Source organism: Metarhizium acridum (genome assembly GCF_019434415.1).
Source record: "Metarhizium acridum strain ARSEF 324 chromosome Unknown scaffold_586, whole genome shotgun sequence".
Taxonomy (NCBI): domain Eukaryota; kingdom Fungi; phylum Ascomycota; class Sordariomycetes; order Hypocreales; family Clavicipitaceae; genus Metarhizium; species Metarhizium acridum.
In genome coordinates this window covers 446,842-473,140 of record NW_027094048.1, presented here as the reverse complement: position 1 = coordinate 473,140, position 26,299 = coordinate 446,842, and the positions used below count along the sequence as shown (strand labels likewise).

The window sequence follows — 26,299 nt, the reverse complement described above, 5'->3', positions numbered from 1 at the left end:
TTCAGGCTCGAAGCTTGCTCTATTTAATAATCTAAATATAACTGCCATTCCATGCCCTGTCAAGATTTCAGGTTTCTCGCTCACCCAAGCTTGACGTTTAGTAGCAACTCGTCGAAATCTAAGAGACAGATGGTGGCAGTGTCCTACAATTTATAGCTCCATAAGCGGCGATTTCTTCACGGGCGCCGCCACCAAAGCAGCTCACGCAACAAGCCGCTAGAGCCAGAGCAGAGGCAGCATGAGTCCTACCAAGGAGAAGGTCACAGCGCCAATGGTGTACCTATTTCCCATACTGATGGCGGTGGGCGAGGAAATCCCTCCCGAGGTGCCCGTGCCATTGCTTGCCCCAGGCCGGCCGCTTCCATTCCCCCCAGGACCCCCGAACTGAGAATTGGGGTTTTCAACGCCGCCCGACTCGTAATAGAAGGACGCAGGCTGAACTTCGTTTACATAGGATGTGTTGATGCCAAATGCCAGCCAGGCAAAAAGACCGTCGGCGACACTGTCTCCCAACAATGTGTAGGCCATCAGCGGATCAGTCGTATCAGCCTCTTCGGTCAGAATACTATCGTCCGAGTTCTGGGTGAATGGCTGCGAATTGGAGGCATATGGCTCGACCTTTTCGACAGCGGTAATCAGATCTTGGTCGAAAAAGGCCTGTCCTACGTGGCTGGCATAGACTTGATTGCCCAGTGTTTGATTCGACAGCTCGGTTGCGTTGGTATGCACCATGACGTGGATGTGCGTCGCCCGACCGGTGTAGTGCCCGGGAAACAGCGAGTCAAACTGGGCAACACCGTCCGAGTCTGTCTTTTGTATGCCTCGTAGAAAGGTGTTGTTGATGTTGGTCTCGTCGGATGAGTCCCCGTTGCCGTTGGCGACAACGCCGGAATAGACACCGGTGGAGTTGCAGTGCCAGATCTCAACGTAGACGTTTGGCACGGGATCACACGTGTCAACGTCAATGACCTGGTAGTCCAGGGCTATGTCCACTCCGGCTTGGCCTTCAGTGACGTTCTTTCTGATCCGTTCTCCGCCCACATCTTGCGCCGACGGTTAGTTCAGAAATGTGCGCGGCGCGGAGGGAGCTAACCTACAGTATGGACCTTGGGTAACTTCTGGTGTAAGTACGCACGAGGCATTCCCAGAAAAGATTTCCGAGACGCTGGTGTTTCAGAATAGCCGAGGCTGGTCTTGTTGTGCGACTCGCCGAGTACCGAGTCCGTATCTCTCCTGGAAACACGACGGGAAAGGCGAGCCATGGCAGCTGCTGCTGCTCTTCGCTCCAGGTTGCGAGATTGGACCCCGCGCGCCTTCAGTTTCTCGGCACAGTGGCTAAGTGAGGCATGGCGGACGGAATTTTTGAAAGATCGTCTCTCAAGAATCTCGTCGGTGAGGTCATGCCCAGGGTGTGCCACAGCCACGCTGGAGAGAAGAAGTATAGACGATGCAAGCGCTTGGAAATGCATGGTGAGAAAAATTCAGTTTAACTAACAAGTATCAGTTGACAGTGAACATGTATCCCAAGACTTTTTTGAATCAACTCAAAGGTTTCTGTCGCCCTTATTATAGGTAATCCCCAGCGGAGCGGATTAGCTGGACTCGTCATCAACCTCCAGCTGTAGCCATGGTCAGTCCGGAGACCGGAGATCTTCTAGTTTCGTAGGATACGCGGCCTTCTCTCGTAGTGTAGTATCCACGACCCGGCTAAATTAAGGAGCCAAAATAACTCTATTCCCATGAGAATGAGCGACAGCGTACGCGTCCCGAGTAGTTCATGTAAGAGTTTACAAGCCAAGGGCGGGCCAATCACATCCTCTGTATTGTCAATTTGCAAGTCCGGCGCCTTGGCACTTGCGTCGGCATGTGGGGGGTGTTCGATCCGGCTTGAAAAACCGCTGGGGATGCTGTTGTAGTAGTAGCCGCACGATGAATTCTGGGGCTTTGAAGTCTTGGCAATGTCGGAAAGTGGTGGTTCCCGACCGAGCATCTTCCTATGTGGCGAAAAAGGACGCGGCTGGTTGGTGAGAGAACAGGTCCGTGGGCATGGAGGTTATGGGGATTCAACAGCAACATACCCGTGGCAGTATACTGTCGATCGTGGCGTGGAATAGTGTTTCAGCTGCCAACTGCTTTCGAGGCTTGATCTATGTACTTGTTACTAAGTTTATAATTAGACGCAAGTTGAACTTGGCACACGATTACGCATACTGGCCATGATAAACAAGGGACCCCGGGATGAAGGACAAATGGCCGGGCCATGGCTCCCTAGTACCGCCATGAGCCAGCAACACATTGTTATTCTCGTAGCTTCCCGGTCATGTAAAAATTTGATGATGGGTATTTGGGCGCAGAGCAGTCGACTGGCGAAAGCCATGAAGGGGCAGCTGTCATCCATCGATCCCTCATCAACGAAAATCACAGCCGAAGTTGCACTTCAAGGCGTCAAAGCACATTGATCAGAGACAGCGGACCTTGGCGGCAACTCCGGCAGACATTCCAGTCAAGATGCTCCAGGATGAATTGACGCGAGATGATGGTTTACTGCTGTCAATATATATCACCACATGTCCACTCACAAGAGTTGTACAAGAAACCACGGGAGTGGCTGTTGTTTCTTGATTCACTTACCACAACGTCCATGGCAGAAGTGGAGGGAGAGGCTTGCGTGGTTGAAACGTGACTTTTATTGCAAAAAGGAGAAGCAAAAAAGTATACGTCACCCAGACAGTGCCACCTCGGGGTACTTAATGTACATGTGTGTGGGGGTACTTGCGTATACATGTCTGGTAGTACTGCTGCGTAGACCATCCCTTTGAATGTGCGGAGGTGCGTTTGGTGAATCGGCCCCATTTTCTATAGAACCTTGAGGGTACTTTGAGTCATGACCCTCATAGTCAAAGATTCTTCAGTTATTTGAGTTTATTCACTTTTTAAACTTGAAAGTTTATGATGAATCTATATTCTTTAATCCACCTTTTTATTTCAAGAAATAGATTAATCTTTAGTAACAGAGTAAACTTGGTGGGCGGGTTTATTGAGTAGTATTTTTCTAAAAAAGGCACTTTTTATACCATTTTTTCCTTAAATGAATTAAGTGTACTTACATGTGAGTTTTCTCACCTCCAAGTACCTAGGTACCTAGGTACTTAGTAGGTATTGGGTCGCATCCTGGTTCGGTACACCAAACGCACCTCCGCACATTCAAAGGGACACAAGACATGTCCCCTGGACCCTGGCCGAGATCTAAGATCAGACTTTGAACCCTTAATCTGGCATGTCCAATCCGCCCAATGATTCCCGTGATCCTTCTGTCACGCCTTTTCAGTCCACCTCAGTCAGACCTTGCAAAGGCATCAACCGCTGGCAGACCCTCGGCGGTTTCGTGGTTGGTGCACTCGTTTCACGGCATCAGATGACCGAAAACCTCCCCACAAAGATGAACAAAAAAATCATCATCACCCCCGAGACAGCGCCGATGGCTCCCATGACGTCAAGCGACGTTGGCACATGCAGCCATCGTCAGGGTGGCCCAGGGCGGCCAAAGCTCCAGATGTCAAGTGCTGGCTGTTGAGGGATGTGACGGCCGTCGCGCCTGCCGCGCCGAGAAGGTCAATGCCAGTCGACCGCTTGGCCTCAAGCTGTGATCATACAGCGAGCATGGGCAGTCTCGTGGTGCACAACATCCCGAGTTGCCATCTGGGGTTACCCACCAAGTTGCCTATGATGTAGTCGCAGGCATACAAATCTAAACTTCTCCAGATCTCCGGCTGGCACTCCTCAGGTGCCTGCGTGCCATTTATTCGACATTTGCAATGTCCACTGGTCTTTCCTGCTCCTAATGTTTTGTTGTGCGCACTGCGTCGCAGACTCTGCGTTCAAATGTTGTTTGTCCGTGCTTGGCGAAGCTCTACTCTTCCTCGCCATCCTTTGACCTGTACAGTCAGTCCTTCCTACACATCCCTCTGCTGGCACCGCCCAACATTCAACATCTGAGGCCTTTGCATAGTAAAGCCTGTCGTCTCTGGCCTGACCGAACCTTTCGCCATGGCCAGCATCAGTAATGAGCAGTATGACAACACAGAACCGCATCTGTCAGAGACAACGCCGCTCCTCCATGCCAGCCATGACCGCGACGTAGAGTCACTGCGCTCCTCTCGTAACCTCAACCACCATCTGGCCCTACACTCAACCTACGACGGCGACGACACACCCTACAAGGACTATGCTACTATTGACTGGCTTCATGACTTGGTCAAAGACAACACGCGGCACGGCATACGAGACGCCAACGTTCGACGGGTAAATACAACATGGGTGCGAATAGCCAAAGCTTGGGATTCAGCATCCGGTTGGGTGGCAGCCTTCCTCATTGGCCTCATAACCGCCTGTGTTGCATTTGTTGTCGATGTCAGCGTTGAGACCGTCGCGGGTTGGAAAGACGGCTATTGCACTTCAAACATTTGGCAGAATCGGCGAGCCTGCTGCGCTGCTGATGAAGACTGCACAACTTGGAAACCGTGGTCAAAAAGCTTCCCTTCGGCATACCTGATATACGTCGCATTTGCCCTGCTATTCGGTGTCATTGCCGCCGGTGTCACCACGACAACAAAGATGCCCTTGCCACCGGTTGTCGACCTGAATGTTGCTGACAATAATGACAAGAACGATAACCAGGACGCACAACCCGTCCAACGGCCACAAGGCAAGATACTGTACATGGCCGCCGGGAGCGGAATACCCGAGATCAAGACAATACTCTGCGGCTTCGTTATCCCACATTACCTGACGTTCAAAGTGCTCGCCGTCAAAGCCATCGGTGCAACCTTTGCGGTGGCTACCGGAATGTGTCTGGGCAAGGAGGGTCCCTTTGTCCACATCTCAACATGCGTAGGACACCTGGTTGCGAAGCATGTACCCAAATATGCACAAAACCAGCGCAAGATGAGAGAAATGCTTAGCGTGGCTTGTTCCGCCGGCCTGTCTGTCGCCTTCGGTGCGCCCATTGGCGGTGTTCTTTTCAGTTACGAAGAAATCAGCACCTACTTCCCACGGCGTGTGCTTTGGAGATCATTTCTGTGTTCTCTCGTGGCTGCTGCCACACTTAAAGCTCTGGACCCTACGGGGACCGGAAAACTGGTGCTGTTTGAGACCAAATACGGCGTTGATTACGATGTCACTCATTACTTTGTCTTCATCTTTCTGGGCATCTGTGGTGGAGTATTCGGTGGCGTCTTCTGCAGCACGAATTTCTTGTGGTCCAAGACATTTCGAAAGCAGCCCTGGATCAAGAACAGCCCGGTTGTAGAAGTCTGTATCGTCGTCTTCATCACGGCTGTTCTACAGTATCCCAACCCCCTCATCCGTGAGACGGGAGACATCATCATGGAACGTCTATTGGTTGACTGCAACGACATCAAGGAAGATTGGATTTGCGAACAAGAGGCAAAGATGCATGGAAAAGGCTTATACTACGCATGGCTCATTTCGGGTACATTTATTAAACTCACATTAACAATCATTACCTTTGGCTGTAAAGTACCATCTGGCATCATTATCCCTGCGCTGGATGCTGGCGCGCTATTCGGCAGAATGGTCGGCCAGCTCTTCCCAGGCATCTCACCTGGCATCTTCGCCATGGTTGGGTCGGCTGCATTTCTTGCCGGCGTCAGCAGAATGACTGTGAGTTTGGCAGTCATCATGTTTGAACTCACAGGTGAAGTCAACTTCATTCCACCTTTCATGGTCGCCATTCTCACGGCAAAGTGGGTTGCAGACTCCATCAGTGCAGACGGGGTTTACGATTTGTCTCAGCACGTCATGGGCCACCCGTTTCTGGACTCGGAGCAAGCTGTTGTCAAATTGAGAGCTTTAAAGGATGGTGAAGAATCTCCGGATTTAGATGTCTTGATGCCTCCCAAAAGAGTCATGGAACAAATTGTTCTGCGCACGGAGCCCAACAACCAAATCATGATATCCAGCCTTCGAACGAAACTGAACGGGCTCTCGTCCGGAGGAATGTTTGACATTGGATTGATTATTGTGAACGAGCAGGGGATCTGCATCGGCTATATTCCAGAAAGCAACATTGCCCCTGTGTTGCATTTAATCGGACAACAGGAGCTGGAAGGAAATGATTTGATCAGTTTCGCAAACGACAGTTTCGAGCGATTAGTAGACCGCAGTTCCTTGAACATTTCAACAGGGGCGCCTCTAGAGTATGCGGTAGAAATGTTTGGCAAACTGGGCCTGAGTCACTTGGTAGTTGTCGATGAAGACACGGCCAAGGTGGTTGGAGTGATTGGAAAGAAGCGTCTTTTGAGTTTCCTTGGCCGCCTGGAGTAGCATTACGAGATTGCGAATGCAGCAGATTACATGCATTTCTTTTTTTGTAACACACATGGCATAGGATTAGGTTGTTAGGGCCGCATTCACATTTATACATATCTCACATCAGTCTCTTATTCTCTTGATTTTGTATGTGTAGACATCCACTTCTCAGCAAACTTGACGGCCGCGGGTGACGAAAACACCATGCAACCCGCTGCGCCGACTTTGCCTCGAACCACTTCGACCTCGCTCTCCATGGATTCCCAATGTCCTCGAAATCATATCCGATTCAACGACGCACCAAGCCACGTCCTCAGCGCCTCGGGCACGGCCGGGTCCTCCCGTCCCGCCGGGTCCGGAGTTGTCGCCCGTGTGCGTGGGCACGACGAGCGCTCCCCCGGCCGTCAGCACGTTGAGAGTGGCGGAGATGAGGGCTTCCGCGTGTCCGGGGATCCAGCCTGTTTTGCGGAGGGAGCTGTGCGAGAGGATTGTGTCGTTGGGCTGGATGAGGGGGCGGAGACTCGTGGTCAGGGGGGGCAGTGTGCAGAGGGGCCCGGCGGCAGAGGACGTGGTGGCGTTTGGTGTTGAGGCTGGGGTGGTGTGCTTTTTTTTTTTTCATTTTTGGCACGTACTGATCCTGTATATCCCCCATATGCACACGATACGAGTAGAAGATTCTCATTCATCTACCTAGATGGCTAATTTTAATTTTGTACGTTGCACGTCTGTCAACTCGGGTGTTGTTGCGCAACTCCACGTGGCAGCGCCAAACCACAGCGGCGTGTGTGCTACTCATGCCCGTTTACAAGGAACTTGCATTGAGCAGTCCTGCATACATTACAACTGTGATGCAGCCTTCCACCGGCAACGCAAGACGAGCTGATTCAGATATCATCACCCGTCCGAAGTGGTTCGTGGCCCCCATTCTAGTCGTTGCTGTATGGCACGGGCGAGAGTCAGGGTCGTGACGCCAAGCTGTGATCGTGACCATCAAGCATGCTATACCGGAGTTTCCAGTGCTGTACACTCCATAGGCTGGAAACGCAGCAACTGTGGCGTTTCAGCGTGAACAGTTTGGTCTCCCAACCTGGGCGCTGGCGTCGGTGTTTTTTGGGAACGGCGCAGCCGCGATGGGCAGCTGTGCTATGTCCTACTTCCCTGCTTGTTTTGTTTTGATTCACAATGGTGAGATTGTAGCTGCATAGCAACCAATTTTTGTCATCGGCATTATTGCCCCAACGCAGGACCAAACATGTCATCTGCGTTATCAACTTTCCGGCGCTTTGGATCTCTAGACTCGGCATCGCCAAAAACGGCGCCATCATTCGTAGTACTCGGCTTCCTCGGCTTCACCACAGCTTGTTCTCGTCGCGCTCGTTGCAGGGCCACAAGATCAGCTCTGTCTGGATCTCGACATCGTTGCAACTTCTTTCGCAGTGGTTTCATCGACTTGACAATCTCCGGCTATTTTATATTAGTAAAGTGCAATATCAAGTGTCTCAGTTGGAATCTTACTGTGCCCCAGTATTCCGTCATTCTCTCTGGAGGCTCGTCCTCGAGCATGGCTCGGCAGCTCTCAATGGTAGTCATGATCCTGTCATAGATATCACTGTGCATGCCGCCGGCCTTGTCCCCATTCGAGTCGCCGCCCTCTGCTGGTCTGGGGCAAAGGATATCGACAAGCCCTGGATCCACCATGAGCAGCGACGCCAGCATGATTTGGCTGGGCGTAAAATGGAAATACACATCCGTAACCAGCGCGCTGAACTTGAGGACCTCCCTGGCCCGCGCGTGCGCATTATTTATTCTCGTTTCCTCTTCTGGAATACGTATTCTAAGTTGCAATATAGCGCCTTCGAGGGCTCGAAAAGGGTGCCGAACATCGAACGCGAACCGAATTCCTTGACATAGTAAATATTCCCCAGCTAGGATCTGTTCGCTTGTCGTGTTGGGAAACTTTTCAGCCAATTTCGCTAGCCTGATATAGAAACCCTCTGCTTTACAACCGAAGAATAAAGAAGTTTTCAATAGTTCGGTCGGTGGGTAGGTCATGACTGAGTTCGTAATGTAGAATCGTCGGAGAAACATGGCTGCGGTTGATCGAATCTCGGTCGGCAATTCACAGAATTGCGCCGCTCGGATGAGTTCAATGGTAAAAAATTTGACCAGTTGGGCTTCTTCATCAGAGGTAAGGAATTCAGGAACAGGATCTATGCGAGGAGTGATTTGTTGTTTCGCCAATGAATTCGTCTTCTCCCGCAGCTCCTGCAAGGTAGCTGGTGAGAACGACCATAGTCGAAACTGGCTCGATTGCCGGTACCGCTCGTCTTCGGTAGCCATGGCTGTATATTCCAAGCCAGTGCTGAAGTGCGCAGAGTTGTTCGCGTTGGGAAATGGCGCGGTCCGCCGAAGCTATTCGCACGATTGGCGCAAGGTTGCAGGTCGTACTCTGGAATGGAGCTAAAACATGAGGGAGCTTCGAAAGCTAGCTTCCACGTGACTCGGCGCCGGTTTCGCGCTTTGTCAACCACGTCAAGCAAAGTGTAACCCGTCTCCAATGCTACATTCAACGCGACCTACTTGCGTTGGCGTGGCATTCCAGGCTAGCATTCACTTGACATTGCTCATAATCACAACCTCAGAAAGGTGCCAAACTGGCCACAACAACAAATGGTAACAATAAACTATGAACTGGGTCATTTCTCATAGGCCCGTCCTGGGCATCTGCAATAGTATGGTATACATTGAACCTCTAATACTTCCCACTTTTCATTGTATCCATGCTCATTCAGCATCAAGCTGCTGCAGTATGGTCCAGAAGAAACCGGCGCCCGGCGCAGGTCCTTTAATATCCCAAATGAGCGCGGCGAGCCGGTACGGGTGGTGGAGGCGGCTTCTTTGCTCTATTCACGGGTGGTGGTGGAGGCGGCGCCTTCTTGACTTCGTGGCCACTTGTCATTCGAGACGAGCTGTCATAGCTGGTAGCAGAACTCGTACTACGATTGCCCCATCCAGCGCTTCCATCTCCGCTGCCAGTAGATTCATCATCTCTAAAAACATCCTCGGAAGGACTAGTATGTGAAGTCCTGTCGGTTGCAGTGCGGGATAAAGACGGCATCCTAGTTCCCGCAGATGCCAATGGTGTTCGTTCACCAATGGTAGTTGCGCGAACCAACGATTGGCGCGGATCTTGGGAAGGTGCCGGAAGAGGCGGCGGCGGCTGGGCAGCCTGGGAGCTTGCCAAGCGACGAATAGGTAGTCTCTCGGCGGGGCTCAATTGCTCCGAAGAGACTTGTCTTGTTTTGTGCCAAGATGTCGAGGTAGAAGAGCGGGTTCGGGAGATACGAATTTCGTCAAGTGAGGGGGAGTTTGCTCGGCCGCCGTCTACTAGTGACTGGCGGATACGACGAAGTTCCTCGGCGGCTCTTTCGTGATAATTGAGTTGAGCTTCCAAAAATGAGTTTAGGGCACCAATCGACTCCGCCTCCGTGTCTTGAACATCCTGCATGCGACGCATAACGTCCTCACTAGCATCATCAAACTTGGTTCTACTGACACGCATTTCTTCCTCGATACGGAAATCATCGCGTTTAGCCTTGTGCATTTTGGCAACACTGGTATCATAAGCAAGACGTCGGCTCTCTAGCTTCTTGCGAGCCACCTGATAATCCAGACTGTTAGCAACATCTCCTGCACACAACCCTGTGATGGCATCAATAAGTACAAAGCTGGTGGGCCGTTACCTGAAACTCTTTCATCATGGCGATGTTTCGATCCAAGTGGTGTAGCCAGTTGGCATTGACGTCCTCGGAGTAGTTACTGTGAAGGTTTGCAATCCGCTCATTGGCACGGCCAACAGCCACAAGGTGATTGCCAAACTCCGACTCCGGTTCAAAATCATTGCCATGTGCTACCATGGCACGGCCAAGCACAGCGGTCGGAGGGGATCGACTCTTGTCCTCAGACGCATCACATCGACGAGAGATCCATTTCGAATATGCCGTAGTCGCCTTTTGTAGGCTTTCCATTCCTATGGACTTGTATTAGATTCACACGAAACCAGGAGCAAGATGTATCAGGAAAGCGAACCTTCTTGGCGAAGTGCCATTTCAGCTTCTAGCCTCTGGAACTCATCCGAGTGTGCAGTTTTGGCCTCTGAGCCCATCTTCTCGCCGGCCCATTGGACGGCTCGGTCTAATTTTTTTGCAAATGACATGATTGCTCGGGTGACTGTGACGGTGTTGCTCTGGGCATCAAAGTAAAAGATCAACTATCGTCTACGAGCGCCGAAGAGTTGTGGAAAAAAGAAGAATTCCCCGCACAACCACACTGGGCAGTTGGCAAGAAGCGGAGAGGAAGCTTTTTCCGACGCGAAACGGGGACGAAGAAAACAAAACCCGGACTGAAATGCTGGGGGAGCGGATGCCAGCAACCTGATAAATGCCAACTGGTCTAGTGGCTGCAAGAGAAGCGACTTGAGTTGGTGGTTGGCGGTTGGCGGTTGATGGTTGGTGGTGAACCAAACAGTTTGTTGGTCGACGGGTTTGGCAGTAGGTTGGGGGTGGTGGCGGGTGGTGGCGGGTGGCGGCAAGGAGGCAGGATAAAAGGAGCAGGAAGGCGGAAACATCAAAGATGCTACATGTCCTTATTGCACGGCACAGTATAAGGTGCTATTGTCCGGTACACCGGAGCATGCATATAATAGACATGGACATGCAAAAAGGGCATCAACGGCCAGATGCAATGCCTTTGATGGCTGGGTTTGCAGGGGAGCGGGGACAAAGGCGCATTCTGAATGGCGGCTTTCTGCAGCTTTGTGCAAGGAAGCTCAACGTTTAAGTTATCCTAGGCCAGGCACAGGCTCAGGGGCCCGTAGATTCGCATTCGTCGACCATGGAGCAACAGTGGCCCATCTCCAGTTGAGTGACAGGGGGGCCCACCCCCCTGTAACCGCCACATGCCAACGGCACTGGGGTCAACTGGTCTGGTCTGGTCTGGTCCAGTCTGGTGATGCTTGTGAGCTGCTGTTTTTAGCGAATAGTCCACTGTTGGGTCAACATGGAGCGCCGATTGACAGGAGCAGGGCACCCGCTCGAGTTGTTCAGTGGACTGGAGGCTGTTGTCTCCATCGCAGGCAAGCCTTCTTTGCGAAATATACTGAATGCGTCGCAGGTGGCCATACCATGGTGGGGTCTGGGCTCAACGTTTTGCCGTTATACGCATATAGTTATATTGGCTGAATGCAACCACATATGGCGCCAAGTGTAATGCCCCAGTGGGTTGGGTGTGGCCGCGACTTCGAATGTTGGCTGTGCAAGCGTTGCGACCGTCTGGCATGAACCCGGATGACTCGCAACCACTGGTTGCCGTGGCCCAGAATGTGTTTTGCAACTTCGCCTGGAAGCGCTTGAGCAGCCAACCTCAGTCTTGTCCGCCCCTTCCTGTCTTACTCTTCTTCTTCTCTTTTTTTTTTTAGTTTGCGTCCGCAGCGCCGAGTCCGGTATCGAGTGCATTCAATGGCCACCGTTTTACGAGCCTCGTACGGAGCCACTGATCCATAATGATTCCACAGCGACGTCGACAAAGTACTCCGCAAGGGATACGGACTACTGTTTCGCGGCATGAGACCCCAAACACTCCCGAAGATCCAGCGCCAGACTAGACACGGATGAACAGGCATGAGATCGTCGCGTCTTTTGCAGCACTATCTATTGTAGATGTACTTACCGGAAGAGAGCACTGAGCGGCGTGATCTGCAAAAGGGGCAAATTGGGGCCCTAGGCTTTGACGCGCGTCCCGCCACTCGGACAAAAGCTTCTCGATATCGTATTCCAATCGACTTGGAGGCTTCTCTTTTATCGCCAGAGATACAGCAAAAGAAATGGGAAACGCCATTGTCTTGTCAAACTCACCACAATTCGCATTTGCCGCTGGGTTGCCTAGGACATGGTCCTGGGGTTGCGGACCTGCGCACTCCATCAACCTAATGTGTACAGAGTACTCCGTAGATCGTCCCGTTGCCATGCCCCAAGGTCAGTGTGGAACAACCGGGAAGTGCAATCTCATGGCGCATCATCTTGATTGAGGCGCAGGCTAGATGGAACAAAGCGCTCCTCGTATGCAAGTCCATTGCCAAGGAGATCCCAGAAGGCTTGGACTGGTGCATTGGACAAGGAAAAGAGAACCCGCGAAGCAAGGGAAGTTTGTTCCCTGCTCCACTCAGTCGCTCCTTCCACCACGGAGTTCAGACCATGCTGGCCGGCTGCCACCAGTGACCGACCACCCACACCCATGCGCTCTTTCCAGCGAGCATATGAAGGTCCAGATGTCTCCCCTTTCCAACCCCTCTCAGGTATATGATGATACGAGGCGCAGCTCATTCTCAAATTGGCCATTATTACCCCTGGATACGGGTGATTTCACGGACGGAATGATTGTACTACGGTTCATCCCACCACACCATTTTACATCCTCCTCGTCCCAGATTGAGACCAGACACCGGAAATGATTGGCTCCGTCCAACAGTCCAACATGTGTATCACGCCAACCCTTGCCTACCTAGGTAATGAAGGAGGGACAGGCAGGCGTTGTTCAACACTTCATATTTGCTTGGGCACAATGAAACCAACAGCTGTGTTACCCTCAGTAGCAGGAAACGCTTGAACAGATGGTCTACGTCCACTGATCTATACCTGCGATGCTGGCTGGCTAACTTCTATGTGGAAACTCAGATTATGGGTTTGGGTAATATCTAGGGAAATGAACAAATTACATTCCCTCGCAACCATGAAACCATTTGCAGGCTATCCGAGGCCTAATGTATAAAGGGACCAAGTGCGTTTTGGACACCCCCGTTTGATCTGAACGCGACGCTACCATACCAGAAAATCATAACGAACCACGGTGTGAATTTACAACGAGATATGAAATACCTATTTTTGGCCATGAAGGTGGAGCGCCAACGCTGTCAAAACGTTTGGACTCCAGACGAAACCAACCCGCCACTGCGGTTGACGTCATCGTTTGAAGAAAACTATGGTCACGGGCGACCCGGCTGTAGTTGTTCAGCTTTGCAGCACCTGGGAGCAGGAAAACTTGGTTGAACATCCCCGCCTTTATAAGCACAGTTGAATGATGAAATGCTCCGCAGAGATTGGAGCAAGGACGGCAAAGTGGACGCCATTATCTCACTCCCAATTTTCTAAAGGGATCACTGTTGCAGCCGCAAGCGTCTCTGGCTGTGGGTTTGTTACGTCACACGTGACATGTTATCGCTGTTGCAAGATTTTTGAGTTCCGTGCAAGCGGCAGATGACCTTGTCCGCTGAAGCTTGAGTGTCGATGGTGTGTGGATTATGGCTATAATAGCTCTAAACCTGGTCGACATATGTATGCCTGCCAGTAGTTTCGAGGGCCGGACGCCTTGATCACGGCATAGTCGCTTAGGCATAGTACACGGACGGGAGCACTCGAGCGTTTAACCATACTCTTGGCTTCCCAGCTGCGCTGATCCTTTCGTGACTGAGTTGTCAGGCCCTTGCATATGCTGACACAGCGCCACTGCCCAGGCCATTTGTCAACCAGTACGAGGATAATCGGGGATACATCCTGATGAAGTGAGTTACAGCTGAGACCGAAGACATCATCGTCGGACACTCTACGGGTAACTTTCAGCACAACTAAGTGGAAACTGTCTTTACGCTCACCATGTTTTATAATTACTGAGGTCGAAATTATGTCACTCAGCAAATCTGAGCAGCGATAAGGACGGAAAACACTATGGCATTCTAATTGCGTCTCAATACTTGAGACAGATAGTGTGGTGTGCTGCGTGGGAAGCGATCAAATCATGAAGGATTATCTGGGGAATCCGCTATAGAAAATATCTCGAGATGGTGTATGTCATTGCATCGGGCCACACAAGCAGCTACTGGGCAATTAGAATTCAACCACCACAGCTTGAGAAAAAGTAGTCTAAACTGAGCCGTTACATCAGCATGGATTTTCACTGCTGCTAGCAGTGATCAACAGGCACCTTTCCTTCAAGAGAGATGTTCCACCACACTCACAATCCATTACAGCGTCTGGACGATGTAGGTGCCAATCATGGGAGGCTCATCAACATGCATATTGTGTGGTAACATGGAAATTGGCACCTTTCTTCTTGAATAGCTAAGAGCCATATGGGAGGAATTTGATTACCCCTTCGTGGCAATCTGTCACTGACGGTCCTAAGATGATGGAGAGTTACTTTTACACACACCACTCAAATGATGACCAGGTCGGCAACGTACCACGTCCACATTTACTTCTCCTAATCTAACCTCGAAATAGGATTCAAAGCTTTGGCAAGTTGGGCTTAAGACCTCTCGGCACAGGCCGCGGGAAACCTGCACGAAAGAGCGCAGGGGGGGGACCCAGGCTATCAGGCACAAGCTGCATATAGTATGTACTGAGAGCACAACTGGTCGTCAGCGTGTTGCCTCCTAGCTGTTGAGTGTCAGCCATGGTTTCTGTCGAGCTATCTGCATATATTGCATGCTGTATGCTACGCCACGCTCCATCCCTCTTGTGGAAGCATCCAATATGGCATCCATTTCCATGAATTGCATCCTGACGCAGACATAAGATTGGGAGCACGCGGGTCTGTCAGGGACACCAGAAAGAGACTTGAAAGGACCTCGGGTGCCTAACGTCATGCGACCCGAGGAACATGCCACGAATGCTCAACCGAATCCAACAAACAGAATGGAGGTGCTAAAAGAGCACAATGCCGGTTCACCACCAAAGACCACAGAGTGTCCCTGTCTCATTCCACCTCAAATAGACCCAAAAAGGAGTCGGCCATAAGTGTTGACCAGGACACACGGCGTTCTGTTCAAGAACATGTCAAATGTGCTCAGCTGGTCCCCTTTGTCCGCCCAACCACAATGGCTGCCTTCACCACTCTAGTTCTATCAAACCACTCGAACAGCCTCCCAGCCAACTTGTAGCCTCCCAGGGATATACCATACTGGCCTAGGGCAGCTTCCTGTCTTTTCAGATACCCGGACACGCCGGCAAACACATGATCCGAAATATCCCGAATCTCAATGTGTTCTCCGTCGTAACCACACTCAATCAGTTGCTCCCGGTACTGCGCCCCTGTAAGAAACGTGTACAGGGGGCATCCCATGACTAACCCGACAAGCCTCACCAACATGGTGTTCCAGCTCGATGCCTCTTCATCTAGAATCAAGTCGAAAGCCATAACATGTGCGTTTAAAGCCTTGCCCGCAAGGCTAAAGATGGGCTTCCTAGAAGGTGAGAAGTGATACAGACAATCCAGCGCCATGAGCCAGCGCTCAGAGAAGGTCTCATCTGCCAAAGCATCCACCGACGAGCGTATAGTCCTACTCCATGTTTCGGGCTTGGCTGCATTTGCGCGGAACAATCTGAACGAGCCTTGGGACAATCCGGCTGCCTCTCCGTCATGGCCCAATGCAAGGGCTCTGTCGACTGTCCTCCGCGCAGTCCGAAGCTGCGCCTCATCCAGCGTGAGTCCCACGTACCGGAAGTGCGACCTCTTCTCAGCGCGGATCAGTTTAGCCATTGCGATGGTCTGGTCGCCGCACCCAAAGCCCAGGTCGAGCACCGCAACGGAATCACTCTTGATCGGAGAGTCGTCTTTTGCACAGAGTCCCGCCACTTCTAGGATCCGCTCCAACAGGGTGTGCGTCGCTTCGTCAAAATGCTCTATCGGCTTTCCGTCATCCGTTTTCCTAGCCAGCGTGAGAATTTTGCACCGTATACAAAATGAGGGCAGCCATTACGCCGAGTTGGTGGTCTGACCAGAAACCTAAATTCATCCACATTGACCGAAAGGGGGTCCTGAGGTTCAGTTTCCAGTGCCCGAGTGAGTAGATGTCGCTTGTGCGGAGTAACGTGAATGTGCCGATGGATATAAGAGCAACCGCGATGAGGAAGCCGACAACAATGCCGAGTATAAAGTCTCTTGGTGAGAAGGAGTTGGACATGTCTGCTACGTAGCCCCAAGCCGGGCTGTCAAACAAGTGGTTGAGGCCGGCTGTGTAAGATGTCGTAGGCGGGTCTTGGACACAACGTAAATTCGAGGTATAAACTTGGAAGATGTTGCGCCTAGATACGGCAAGCCTCATAACGCGATAAAATCTCTTATCACTAACAGCCACTAATGTAAATAAAAAGAGCTCCTGTTAACAGAAAAGTCCCCGTAGATAACCCCCACTAACTTCCCTGTCAGGTCACTCATGGCTAAACTTACAGGGGTTGGGTTGTACGATAAAGGGACGACTCTCCGGGGCTGATTGGCAGCGAGGTCTGCATGCTTCCCCCCACAGTAAGCAAATTCCCTGACAATTTGTCCAATGATGAGATGGCGCTAAGCATTATCGACGGCACGGAACGTCCCGAGGGCAGGTGCATACCGAAATTTAAACTACGGCCTGGCTTGCAAGGAAGGAAGGCGGTTTGAGCTCCGGATGCTCTAGCAAAGTTCCAAGGGCGAAGTCTAGCTTTGTTAGTTAGACGCAGAGTCCGAGAAGCTATACTTAAGTGGCGTTTATCCGCCAACTAGGACCGAAACAACCAGGGATGTCTCTGGGAAAGAATATAAAATTCCTGATTCAGAAAAGACTACACAACATTTGAGTATATAACTGCAACATTGTAAAGACGCACTGTTACCGGGAAAGAAGAAATAAGTCCAAGTATTTGAATATATACCAAAGCTACTGTCGCCACTATCATTACGACGGACAGCTGGCTGGCGCCCGCCAAGTTAAATTACAGGTGAGCTCCGTCCGACGAGCTTGGATGTTAGTGACAATATATAGGAAGCCCCAGACCGCCCGGCTTGGTAGCCGCTTCTAGGTTCTAACATGGAGGCGGTTTGGGCTTCTTGCCAGGCTAGTGCAGTGCAGCCGCGTTTGTGGCTGGTCTCACGTCCTGGTTCCTTGCATTTAACCATGATTGGCCTCTGACGCCTATTATATTATAATATCTCGTAGCTTTTGCATGTGCTGCTCTTGGCAGTCGAGCCGATGTGGGAAGTCATCGTGATGGATTGTTGGCCGTAGCAGATGTTGAATTGAAGAAGAGGTACCAAAAAAAAGAAAAAGTGAAAATAAACGACGACCAAAAGCGGCCTGTCGCAGCCCGTCCAATTGAAGCCCGCTGCTGGGCGGTCCCGTCGCAGCCATCGATGGCTCCATCGTCTCCCGGGTCGGCATGTCTATTGTGCCGCAGGGGGTTTCCAGGACCCAGCCTTCGTCCAATAGCACCCCGTGCTTTTGCCACTCTTTTATGGGGCGAAATCGTAGTCGGCATCTCTCGTCAACGTTGACCCGAACAAAGGTCTGCCAGCTGCACTACTAAAAGTGGAGAACTCTCCTCATAGTGCATGGTTCGCTATCTGGTATGATATACTATCACAGGGTAGATGTTGTCGTAACGATGCAATCAATATTGGAACACAACGGCGTCGCCGTACAACCTGAGATCCCAACTCCAGCTCCAGATTACGTTACCCAGTGGCGTCTTTCAGATCATGACAACAGCTCCAACGCCTCTAGATGAATTGATGTCTTGCGGACTACCCAAGTACGGAGTAAGAGAGTTAGTAGTTACACAATCCTTCATCCCTTCTTCTGCCCTGCAGTGCAGACAGAACCCGGCCGCTCCGAGACACCTTCGATATACGACTGCACGCTTGCGAGGCATCGACTGCATACCAACTGACACCGAGTTTGCGAATGATAGAAATATGAACCAGAAGCAACGGCAGGGCGAGGCGATAGATCCCTCGAGTCGTAGAAGTCGCGTCGCCATCATTGGGACTGGATTAGCTGGGCTAACGACCGCCTACCTTGTCCACCATGATGGGCGAAAGCGGTACGGCGTGACTCTTTTTGAACAGGTACAGAGTACAGACCATGTCGATGGCAACATTCCCATTGAATAGTCCCGGTGAAGTACTAACAACCCGTAGGCAGACACGCTATCGCTCGACGCCGCATCAATCACGCTTAGCAATGCAAAGACGGGCAAAAATGAGCGCGTGGATGTTCCACCCCGCAGCTTTTGCAAAGGCTACTACAACAACCTTGTTCGCATGTACGAGCACCTAGGCATTGGCTTGCAACGGATCCGCCTCATCTGGGTCTACACGAAGGCCTCTACGACATCACAACATGAGCCACCACCCGAACCAAGAAATGCAGAGACGATACCGGGCACCTACTTCGTCTATAACAGGAGGCTGCACGAGCTTCTCCTGCTATCACCAAATTTCTGGCACAGCTCCCTGCGGCAGATCCTTCAAACGTTTTATCTGGCGATATGCCACATCTGGTTCTTCATGGCCTGCTTCCTTCTCCAGCCATGGACGAGTCAATCGGAGCATTACTCGGACGTCGATTCTGATACGAAGCCATCCAGCGACTCTGAAACTTTTCACCATTATCTACAAAGGATACGACTGCCACGACAATACGCAGTGTATTATCTCCTCCCCGTCCTGAGCATCATATGTAGTTGCTCCCACGCTGAAATGATGGATTTCCCAGCAAGTGATGTTGTTGATTTTGTAAAGGGGTCTTTTTTCCGAAAAACATTTGTTCCTCAGGGCGGTGTCAACCGCGTGCAATCGACACTATCCAGGGGAATCGAAAACGTTCGCCTGGGAGCACGGGTTACCCAGGTCATTCGAGTGGACCAAGGCATGCTCGTGCGCTGGGAACAGACAGAGGACGGAAGATCCTCTTCCTTGGAGGAGATATTTGATCGCGTGGTGCTCGCTGTATCTCCAAACGTTGCTGCCACCATTTTCAGCCCGTCCAGATCCACGCTGGGTGTGATCCCAACGGCTCCCGTCACAAGCTCGATCCTCGCCCCGCTTTCTGGGGACGTATCCCTTGTCCGCGGCGAGGGACAAACGCCGTCCGGAGAATGCTCCTATCGTGGCGGCGATGCCCAGATTATGGAATTCAGGACCACCTTCCATGGCGGCACTGCCCGCTCCGAGTCGTTCCATTTCCTGCCCAGCGGAGTGGTTATCAGGACAAGCCCTTCCGCTTGCATCGCAGAATCTAAAGGAAGCCTGCACACCTCGAAATTCACTCGAACATTACGGACCACACGGAGCAGAAGCATGGTGCAAAGGGTGATGGGCAAGGACACATCGGCACATGGCAGTGAGGATGTGTGGGTGAACGGAAAGGACAACGTGTGGATTGTAGGTTCTTGGTGCTGGGATGGCTTGGTTCTTTTGGAAGGATGTGTCGTCTCGGCAATGAAGGTCGCTGAGGATTTTGGCGTCAGTATTCCGTGGTCTGAGAAGCAGTAGAGCCTGCTAGTGCCAGCCTGCATCACCAGCCGGGCCTTTGCATGAGAGTTTCTAGCCTAATCGTATTCATTACAGCCAAGTTGTTTTGTTATCCATCTGCTCTTCAGAAGGGCAGATATCTATGATTCACGTCGACAAACGATTCTAGTATAGATTTTAGACTGGATGATTATATGCTTCTAAACAGTTTTGGTCGTGTTCAGCAACGCAGCGAAACTTTGCAGGTCATGGATTCCTGGGTGCGAGCCGAAGCTAATTGCATGGCTGTATTTGAGTCTAACATAGCAGAATTCCCCAAAGGCACCTTTGCCATCTATCCCTTAGCTACTATGAGCAACTACATCCACAGCCTACGTCATCCAACTCTAGCAGTCGCCGTTCTGTCCGGATCAAACTAGCATGCACTGCCGCCCAGGGTTAAAACAGGCATAAACTTGGAATATTGGGCGCTGCATCCAGCATCAACCCTCGAGCCATGTAAACGCCATCACGAGGGTGGAGGGGAAAAGTACAACTTTGAAGTCATCATGTGCTGCCCCGGGAATGACAGCAATCCGACAACTTGCTCCGGTATTGACTTGTGCAGGGATTCGGGCGTCGGTGGTGAGCAGATGATGCCATCGAGACCCCTCAACAAACATGTGTAGGATTCGAACTTCCTATTTGAATCATTTGAGCCTTGGCCATCCGCGACAGGTCAGGTGCTTCAAGGTGTTCAGGTTTCCCCGCGTCAGGCTGCCGTCGTCGATTCTCGAATGCACCCAGAAACTCTGGTGTACAGGTTACGCTCAGTCCAGATTTCACCCCCTCGAGAAGACTGGAGGGGAAAAGAGGTCGGACGACTCGGGCCGGTGGCCGAAGGCAATATCATCAGAACAATGGCATCACAATGAGATGCACGTGGCACCGACCACACACCATCAACAGTCTACATGGACAGAGCATGCGGCGCCAAGATTCGATCGGACGTCAAATTTAGATGTGACACGGCGAACAAGGAATTGCCGTTGTTTGGGGTGGCACGGTGCGACGCGAGTTTATTTCTCCCCCAACTCGCCCCTACTCACCTGGATCTTGCATTGTTGCGCCGTCCTTGTAGTCCGTGATTCCCGTGCTGGTGCTCCGCACCTCCGCGCCTCCGCGACTCCGTGACTGCACTCCATGCCGCTTGCAAGGTTACCGTGCATACTGTTGCATACCATTACCATTACATGTTGGACCTGCGTGGACCTTGCACGGGGATGTCCAAGGCTGCGCATCGTGCAGCCCAGGACGGCAGCATGTCCCGTTGTCTCGACGTCGGGGAGCGAGCGTCGTTGGGAAATGGCGATGCCACGTGTACCGTGTGGGCGAGCGAGGGAATTTGTCTGTTCTACCGGTCTATTTCTCCAGTCTATCGCCCGATGCGCGCCATGGCCAGGCCAGGCCAGCGGCGATCAGTGTTGGCTCGTCGAGTCTTTTGGTACGGACATGGAGTGACTGCATACAGAGATATATCATATTATAGACTTGGTGCGGAGTACATGCACACAAAGTTGACGTCGGCAATCTGGGCCGCTCCTTCCCCCGTGGCGCCGCGTTTCAATTTCTCATGCTCCTTGTCCCTTTTTTTTTTCCCTTCCCTTCTCCCTTCTCGGGCGTTCTACTCCGTACTGGCATTGGTCATGGCGCGTCTCACAAACTTGAAACCCCCTTTCCAACCGTCTAATTTACGCGCGTGGCCGTCTCGATGTGATTGGCTCCGTCGGCCAGCCTTGCATCGTGGAGATGAGCCGGGTCAAGTGGCACAGTTTTTTGGTCACTCCCGCTCCGTCTTGGTCAGGGGACAGGGTTCTCCCCCGCATGAACAGATCACCAAGACAAGAAAGACACTTGAGCACTTGCAGCAAAAAAGCTATTCTTGCATTGGCACACATGGTTGGCGAAAATCCTGCATGCCGACTTCCTGAGGGGGCGAGTTAAAACACCGCTTTTGCCTCCTCCTCAGCCCGATCCGTGGCCCGTGAGGTTGCACCGAGGAAACCCAAGTGCATCACGCGCACGCGACGCCTCGACCCTTGACTTAGTTTTTGCATCTTGACTTATTTGGGAGCTCTAGGTGTTTACTGTTCGGTCCGTTACACCGCTGGTGGTCTTTGCCGACGTGCATTCGCGCACTCGTTGCATTCCTCCCTTTCCACGCTTCATTGCCGCATGAGACTGTAATTTCCAACCACCCGGCCCTTTTGTGTTACTTGCCAGGTCGTCGTTTTGGTCGCATACCGGCATGTTCTTGGCTCAGAACTGGGATTGTGACTTGCACCAGGTAAAGAGTGCACGTCTCAAGCGGGGGGGGGAGCAACCATGGACGGTAAGTGCCACCTCATATAAGTCGTTGATCACCGCGGCCATGATGATCCTTCCTTGGAGAGTTGAAACATGTCAAGCAAGTCACTTTTCTTGTGTTGCAGCCGTTTCTCCCTGCCCCCGAGCAGCAATTTTTGGTGACAATGCGGTTGACGAGACGATTTATAGCCGCTCAGCTTCCTCTTAGCGCTCTCGTTGGCGCAGTATCATCCGCGAGATCTCGTAAGTTTCCCCCTCCTCCAAGGAATCGACACCTTTGACTGACCTGCCTGCTTTGTTGTACAGTCCAGCCATGGCAGTATGCTCCGCTGCCACTGGGAGAGATCAAGGCAAGCGGCTGGTTGTGGGGAGAGAGCCGCGCCATGGCTGATGGCCTGTTTGGATATGAGCATGACTTTTACATCTTTGTGAATTTGTCCAGCTGGCTGAACACGCCAGGCACCGGTGGTGTCGAATACAGCAACCTCAATGAAGCGCTGCCGTATTGGTTCAACTCCGTCGTGCCCCTGGCTTACACTCTTGACAATCACAGACTCAAGGAACAGGCAGAACAGGTCGCCACACAGGTTCTTGGACACCAGGCCAATGACGGCTGGATTGGCCCCGAGGTTGGAGACCTTAGGAACTTCTGGGCACGAACTCCCATGTTCCTGGGTCTGATCCAGCTGGCCGAGGCGGACAAGGCGAAATGGGAGAAGCCCGTTGTTGACGGCCTGCGTCGCTTCATGACCTTGGCAAACAAGATGCTGAAGAACAACAGCGAGGGATTTGCCAGGTGCCACCGCGATGTGGACTGCTCATGGGGCCAGGTTCGTATCCACGATCTCATCATCACTATTCAATGGCTCCTCGAGAACCATCCATTGTCCCCCGAAGAAGACTCGGTGCTGTGGGAGAACATGGACATGTTTTATTCCCAGAACCCACGCAATTGGGACGCCTACTACGCCAACGTCAAGCCTGCTGATCCGGGAGATTCTTCCTCTCACCCGTTTATTCATGGCGTAAACGTTGGACAAGGTGAGCACATCAATTACAGCTGTGGCCGATGGTACTTTGGTGATGTTGACTCGGCCCTCTCTAGGTCTCAAGGCATCATCTGTCCTTTACCGCATTAATGGCAGCCAGGCCATGATTGACATCACACATAAAGCCGTAGATTGGACCTTCGCCAACTACGGTTCGGCTTCTGGGACCATTCTTGCTGACGAGCACCAACACACCTCGGCTCCTTATGCTGGCAGCGAATTGTGTACGGCTGTTGAAACCAGTTACTCCTTGGCATATCTCTACCAGATCCTCGGCGACAACGACTTTGCGGACAGAGCCGAGCGCACCATATTCAATGCCTTTCCCGCCATGATGACGGGCGACCACTATGACGGCACTGAAGAGGAGAGAAGGAGGTCGCGCGGCAAATGGGCGCACCAGTACATGGCGCAGCCAAATCAGCCGTGGGCTATCAACATAACCAAGGAAGACGGACACGTGCCCAACGTATTCACGACTGCCAACAGCGGCCTCGCGACGACGTTTGGAATGGAGCCCATCTACCCATGCTGCACGGTCAACCACGGACAAGGATATCCCAAATTCGTCTCGCACAGCTGGGTGAGAATCGGCGAAAATGGCCTCGGTCATGCTCTTCTCAGCCCGACCAAAGTAGTCACCACTGTCAATAAGGCCCCCGTCACCATCACCTGCGACACTGCATACCCGTTTGAAGACACCCTGGTATATAGAATCGACGCCAAGGGGGAATTCGACCTCTACCTCCGTGTTCCGGGCTGGGCGACCGGCTACACCATCACGGCTGTGTCACCATCTGGGGTTTCCACCACCAACACTGGCACCGGCAAGGGCATGCAAAAGGTTCCGATCAAGGCGGGAGGCTCCAAGGTCAGGTTCACCATTAGCGCTGCCGTCCGTACCGAGACGCGTCCCGGCGACAGCGTCGCCGTCTTTTTCGGCAACATGCTGTACGCCCTCGACGTTGGATATTCAAATACCACATCCTTCCCGCACGCTTATGGCAATACCAAGGGCCCAGGGCTGGACTACCTGCCCTACAGAGAACTCCGCGACTACTACATCAAAAACACCCAGCCCTGGAACGTGGCCATTGACCCTAGTACGTTGAAGTACAGCGACGCTCGCAATAAAGGGTTGATTGACCCCATCTTCGAGTACGGCCAGCCGCCTAATTACGTGACTGTGGACGGGTGCGAGATCAATTGGAACTTGTACATGGATACCATTCCGGACTTGCCACCGGCCCTGGCTGATAGAAAATGCATTGGAGAGAAGAAGACGTATAGACTGATTCCGTACGGCGCTGCCAAGGTACACATGTCAGACTTGCCCACCATTAAGCTCTAGCTGCATTTCTTTTATTCCTTGGTAAAGACAGTCGCTATGGGATATGCGTTATGAGTTAGGACTATGAGAACATACATGACTAGATTGCACAAACTTTTTTTTTTTCTTACAAACTATTGCATGCGCCTTTCACTTTCTCCAATTCCATGTGCCTCCTCTTCGTCGATGCCCTCGCCATGTGTGACCCCCGATGCTCTCATACAGCGCCTTGATCGACATGCTCTGTGTCGGAGGACGAGAACGCCGAGCCTACGAATGTGTCAAGGTCGGTTTTCAAGAGTCTTGGCTTGGGGTTGAGTTCAAAGAGACAGGCTCCACATCCTTTGGGATGTGGGTGTGCTTTGAGGTTCGGAGGGGCGGCATTTGGCGACTTGTGAGGGTGTCTAGACGCCGGCTATTGTTTTTGACGAGGAGATGGCTTTGGCATTGTGTAGGGTTGCGGCGTAGGCTGACTGGCCGTTGCTAAGCCGTTACGTGAATTAGGATGTTAGACGGCAAATGCGAGGCAGTTATGGTGAGATGTTAAGCTCGAGAGACGGAATCAATTGCCGTGCGAGACAAACTGTGATAAGAAATAAATGTATTTGGCTCGGATATAGGTCTTAGTATTCTCAGAAGGTCAAATGCCGCCCGGATCATCACGGGGCAGGAAAAGGTTCAATGGCAATTGCGTTATAGGAAGCATCGTAACACCATGTAGCAATAGCCGCTCTAGAGCTATAGAGTACAAGGTAAAAATTAAGGAAGAGCTATGGCGTCACTTGGAGCAACCGCGTCAGTAACCGACATTATTGATCATCCCAAGTCCCTAACAATCATGCCATAAGGTGGGGGGCTGATGTTGGTCCAGCGACGCTTCATCAGCTGCCGGGCGCCTGTTCGCATCATGTGGTGGCGGGTGGTTTGATGCCAGCCAGCTGGTTGGACCAGGGAGCCTCGGATACTCCTATACAAAAACACTTCTTCCCCAGACTCTAGTACTATGCGCCTCTGCCAGCCTGGAAGCTTGGCGTCCAGGCCTCGGAGACAATGTGGAGTTGCAGCCATTCCACCCTGGACCGTCGCCACGCCAAACAGCCGCTGGCCGTGCTGGCATGGAATTATGTATGAATCATTGGTCAATGCGTTCAGGCCCGGTCGGTTATTGAGCTGTCTGCGTGAAGGTTGCGTGGCGTCGGTGGTTGGAAAGTGATGGGTCAATAGCCGGGAGGTCACTACCCAGCTGGGAGATGAGGGGATGAGGAGATGCGACGGACAGCAAAGCTAAGCATTGCCGCAGAATTACTTGATACATGCATAAAAAGCGCTTAAATAGAAAAAAAAGCCACCAATAGGTGCCAGAAAAGCCCAGCGATGATCTGGGCAGCGATTGAATCAATGGATTGTTCAGGGTGACATTCCGAGGCGCCTCTTGAGATCTGGAGAAAAGCCACTTCGGGGGGGCGGCAAACTTTGAACAGCGCCAATTCCAAGATACAGGCAGATCCGGGGGCGCATCTGGGGCGCGGAGAGAGCGTGGGGGGTTTCCAAATGTTGGGGCAATCGAAAACGGTCAATGCCTCACGTGGCCGTCGGCTTTTGATAGCTGAACCGTGAACCGTTGGACAAGTGGCCACCTATTCCCCAGATGCCTCCTCCGTGAGCACCAGAACAGCTTCTGGTGGCTGCAATAGCGTGCCGGCTTTTCCAAGCGTTCTATGATGTCGTAGCCGCCCTAGTGTCAGTACTCCTCCCAAGACTCCGGGGCTCCACGCCATGTGGGGGGCGTCGAATGTCCAAGGTTCCGAGGAAAAACGCCAGCTCGATTCAAGCCTTTCTCCTGTGTTGATGCCGCATATACGGAGTACCGTCGGCGCCATCAGGATATAAGAGCCGCTCGGCT

General features: G+C 52.0%; 10 protein-coding genes across 12 annotated transcripts; 4 read left to right on the top strand and 6 right to left on the bottom strand.

Annotated features, from left to right (window-relative positions):
• Positions 1-51: 51 nt before the first annotated feature.
• Positions 52-1,469, bottom strand: J3458_021775 (uncharacterized protein; the record flags this gene model as incomplete). Its single annotated transcript, XM_066122737.1, has 2 exons — positions 52-1,043; positions 1,094-1,469. The coding sequence occupies 2 exons, from the start codon at positions 1,467-1,469 to the stop codon at positions 217-219; spliced, it is 1,203 nt and encodes a 400-aa protein (XP_065972299.1). The 3' UTR covers positions 52-216.
• A 185-nt stretch (positions 1,470-1,654) lies between these two features.
• On the bottom strand, positions 1,655-1,990 carry J3458_021774 (uncharacterized protein; the record flags this gene model as incomplete). Its single annotated transcript, XM_066122736.1, has 1 exon — positions 1,655-1,990. One exon carries the CDS (start codon positions 1,988-1,990, stop codon positions 1,655-1,657), a length of 336 nt encoding a protein of 111 aa, XP_065972298.1.
• A 1,781-nt stretch (positions 1,991-3,771) lies between these two features.
• J3458_021773 (uncharacterized protein) lies at positions 3,772-6,418 on the top strand. The gene has a single exon (XM_007817506.2). The coding sequence runs from the start codon at positions 4,048-4,050 to the stop codon at positions 6,343-6,345; it is 2,298 nt and encodes a 765-aa protein (XP_007815697.2). The 5' UTR covers positions 3,772-4,047; the 3' UTR covers positions 6,346-6,418.
• A 116-nt stretch (positions 6,419-6,534) lies between these two features.
• On the top strand, positions 6,535-6,998 carry J3458_021772 (uncharacterized protein; the record flags this gene model as incomplete). Its single annotated transcript, XM_066122735.1, has 1 exon — positions 6,535-6,998. The coding sequence occupies one exon, from the start codon at positions 6,535-6,537 to the stop codon at positions 6,916-6,918; it is 384 nt and encodes a 127-aa protein (XP_065972297.1). The 3' UTR covers positions 6,919-6,998.
• A 559-nt stretch (positions 6,999-7,557) lies between these two features.
• J3458_021771 (uncharacterized protein) lies at positions 7,558-8,670 on the bottom strand (the record flags this gene model as incomplete). The annotated part of the gene is made up of 2 exons (XM_007817505.2): positions 7,558-7,794; positions 7,846-8,670. The coding sequence occupies 2 exons, from the start codon at positions 8,668-8,670 to the stop codon at positions 7,558-7,560; spliced, it is 1,062 nt and encodes a 353-aa protein (XP_007815696.2).
• A 505-nt stretch (positions 8,671-9,175) lies between these two features.
• J3458_021770 (uncharacterized protein) lies at positions 9,176-10,546 on the bottom strand (the record flags this gene model as incomplete). The annotated part of the gene is made up of 3 exons (XM_066122734.1): positions 9,176-9,991; positions 10,074-10,360; positions 10,420-10,546. The coding sequence occupies 3 exons, from the start codon at positions 10,544-10,546 to the stop codon at positions 9,176-9,178; spliced, it is 1,230 nt and encodes a 409-aa protein (XP_065972296.1).
• Positions 10,547-10,600: 54 nt separating this feature from the next.
• On the bottom strand, positions 10,601-10,957 carry J3458_021769 (uncharacterized protein; the record flags this gene model as incomplete). Its single annotated transcript, XM_066122733.1, has 1 exon — positions 10,601-10,957. The coding sequence occupies one exon, from the start codon at positions 10,955-10,957 to the stop codon at positions 10,601-10,603; it is 357 nt and encodes a 118-aa protein (XP_065972295.1).
• A 4,271-nt stretch (positions 10,958-15,228) lies between these two features.
• Positions 15,229-16,345, bottom strand: J3458_021768 (uncharacterized protein; the record flags this gene model as incomplete). The annotated part of the gene is made up of 2 exons (XM_066122732.1): positions 15,229-16,090; positions 16,161-16,345. 2 exons carry the CDS (start codon positions 16,343-16,345, stop codon positions 15,229-15,231), a joined length of 1,047 nt encoding a protein of 348 aa, XP_065972294.1.
• A 1,420-nt stretch (positions 16,346-17,765) lies between these two features.
• Positions 17,766-19,879, top strand: J3458_021767 (uncharacterized protein). 2 transcript variants are annotated; one of them, XM_007817502.2, is made up of 2 exons: positions 17,777-18,264; positions 18,337-19,879. In XM_007817502.2, exons 1-2 carry the CDS (start codon positions 17,896-17,898, stop codon positions 19,690-19,692), a joined length of 1,725 nt encoding a protein of 574 aa, XP_007815693.2. In that variant the 5' UTR covers positions 17,777-17,895; the 3' UTR covers positions 19,693-19,879. The 2 variants fall into 2 exon arrangements, with proteins under 2 accessions (XP_065972293.1, XP_007815693.2); XM_066122731.1 differs by having other exon boundaries at positions 17,766-19,879.
• Positions 19,880-21,516: 1,637 nt separating this feature from the next.
• Positions 21,517-24,605, top strand: J3458_021766 (uncharacterized protein). 2 transcript variants are annotated; one of them, XM_066122730.1, is made up of 4 exons: positions 21,517-22,042; positions 22,207-22,260; positions 22,324-23,058; positions 23,123-24,605. In XM_066122730.1, exons 1-4 carry the CDS (start codon positions 22,036-22,038, stop codon positions 24,415-24,417), a joined length of 2,091 nt encoding a protein of 696 aa, XP_065972292.1. In that variant the 5' UTR covers positions 21,517-22,035; the 3' UTR covers positions 24,418-24,605. The 2 variants fall into 2 exon arrangements, with proteins under 2 accessions (XP_065972292.1, XP_065972291.1); XM_066122729.1 differs by lacking the exon at positions 21,517-22,042 and having other exon boundaries at positions 22,136-22,260.
• Positions 24,606-26,299: the final 1,694 nt, after the last annotated feature.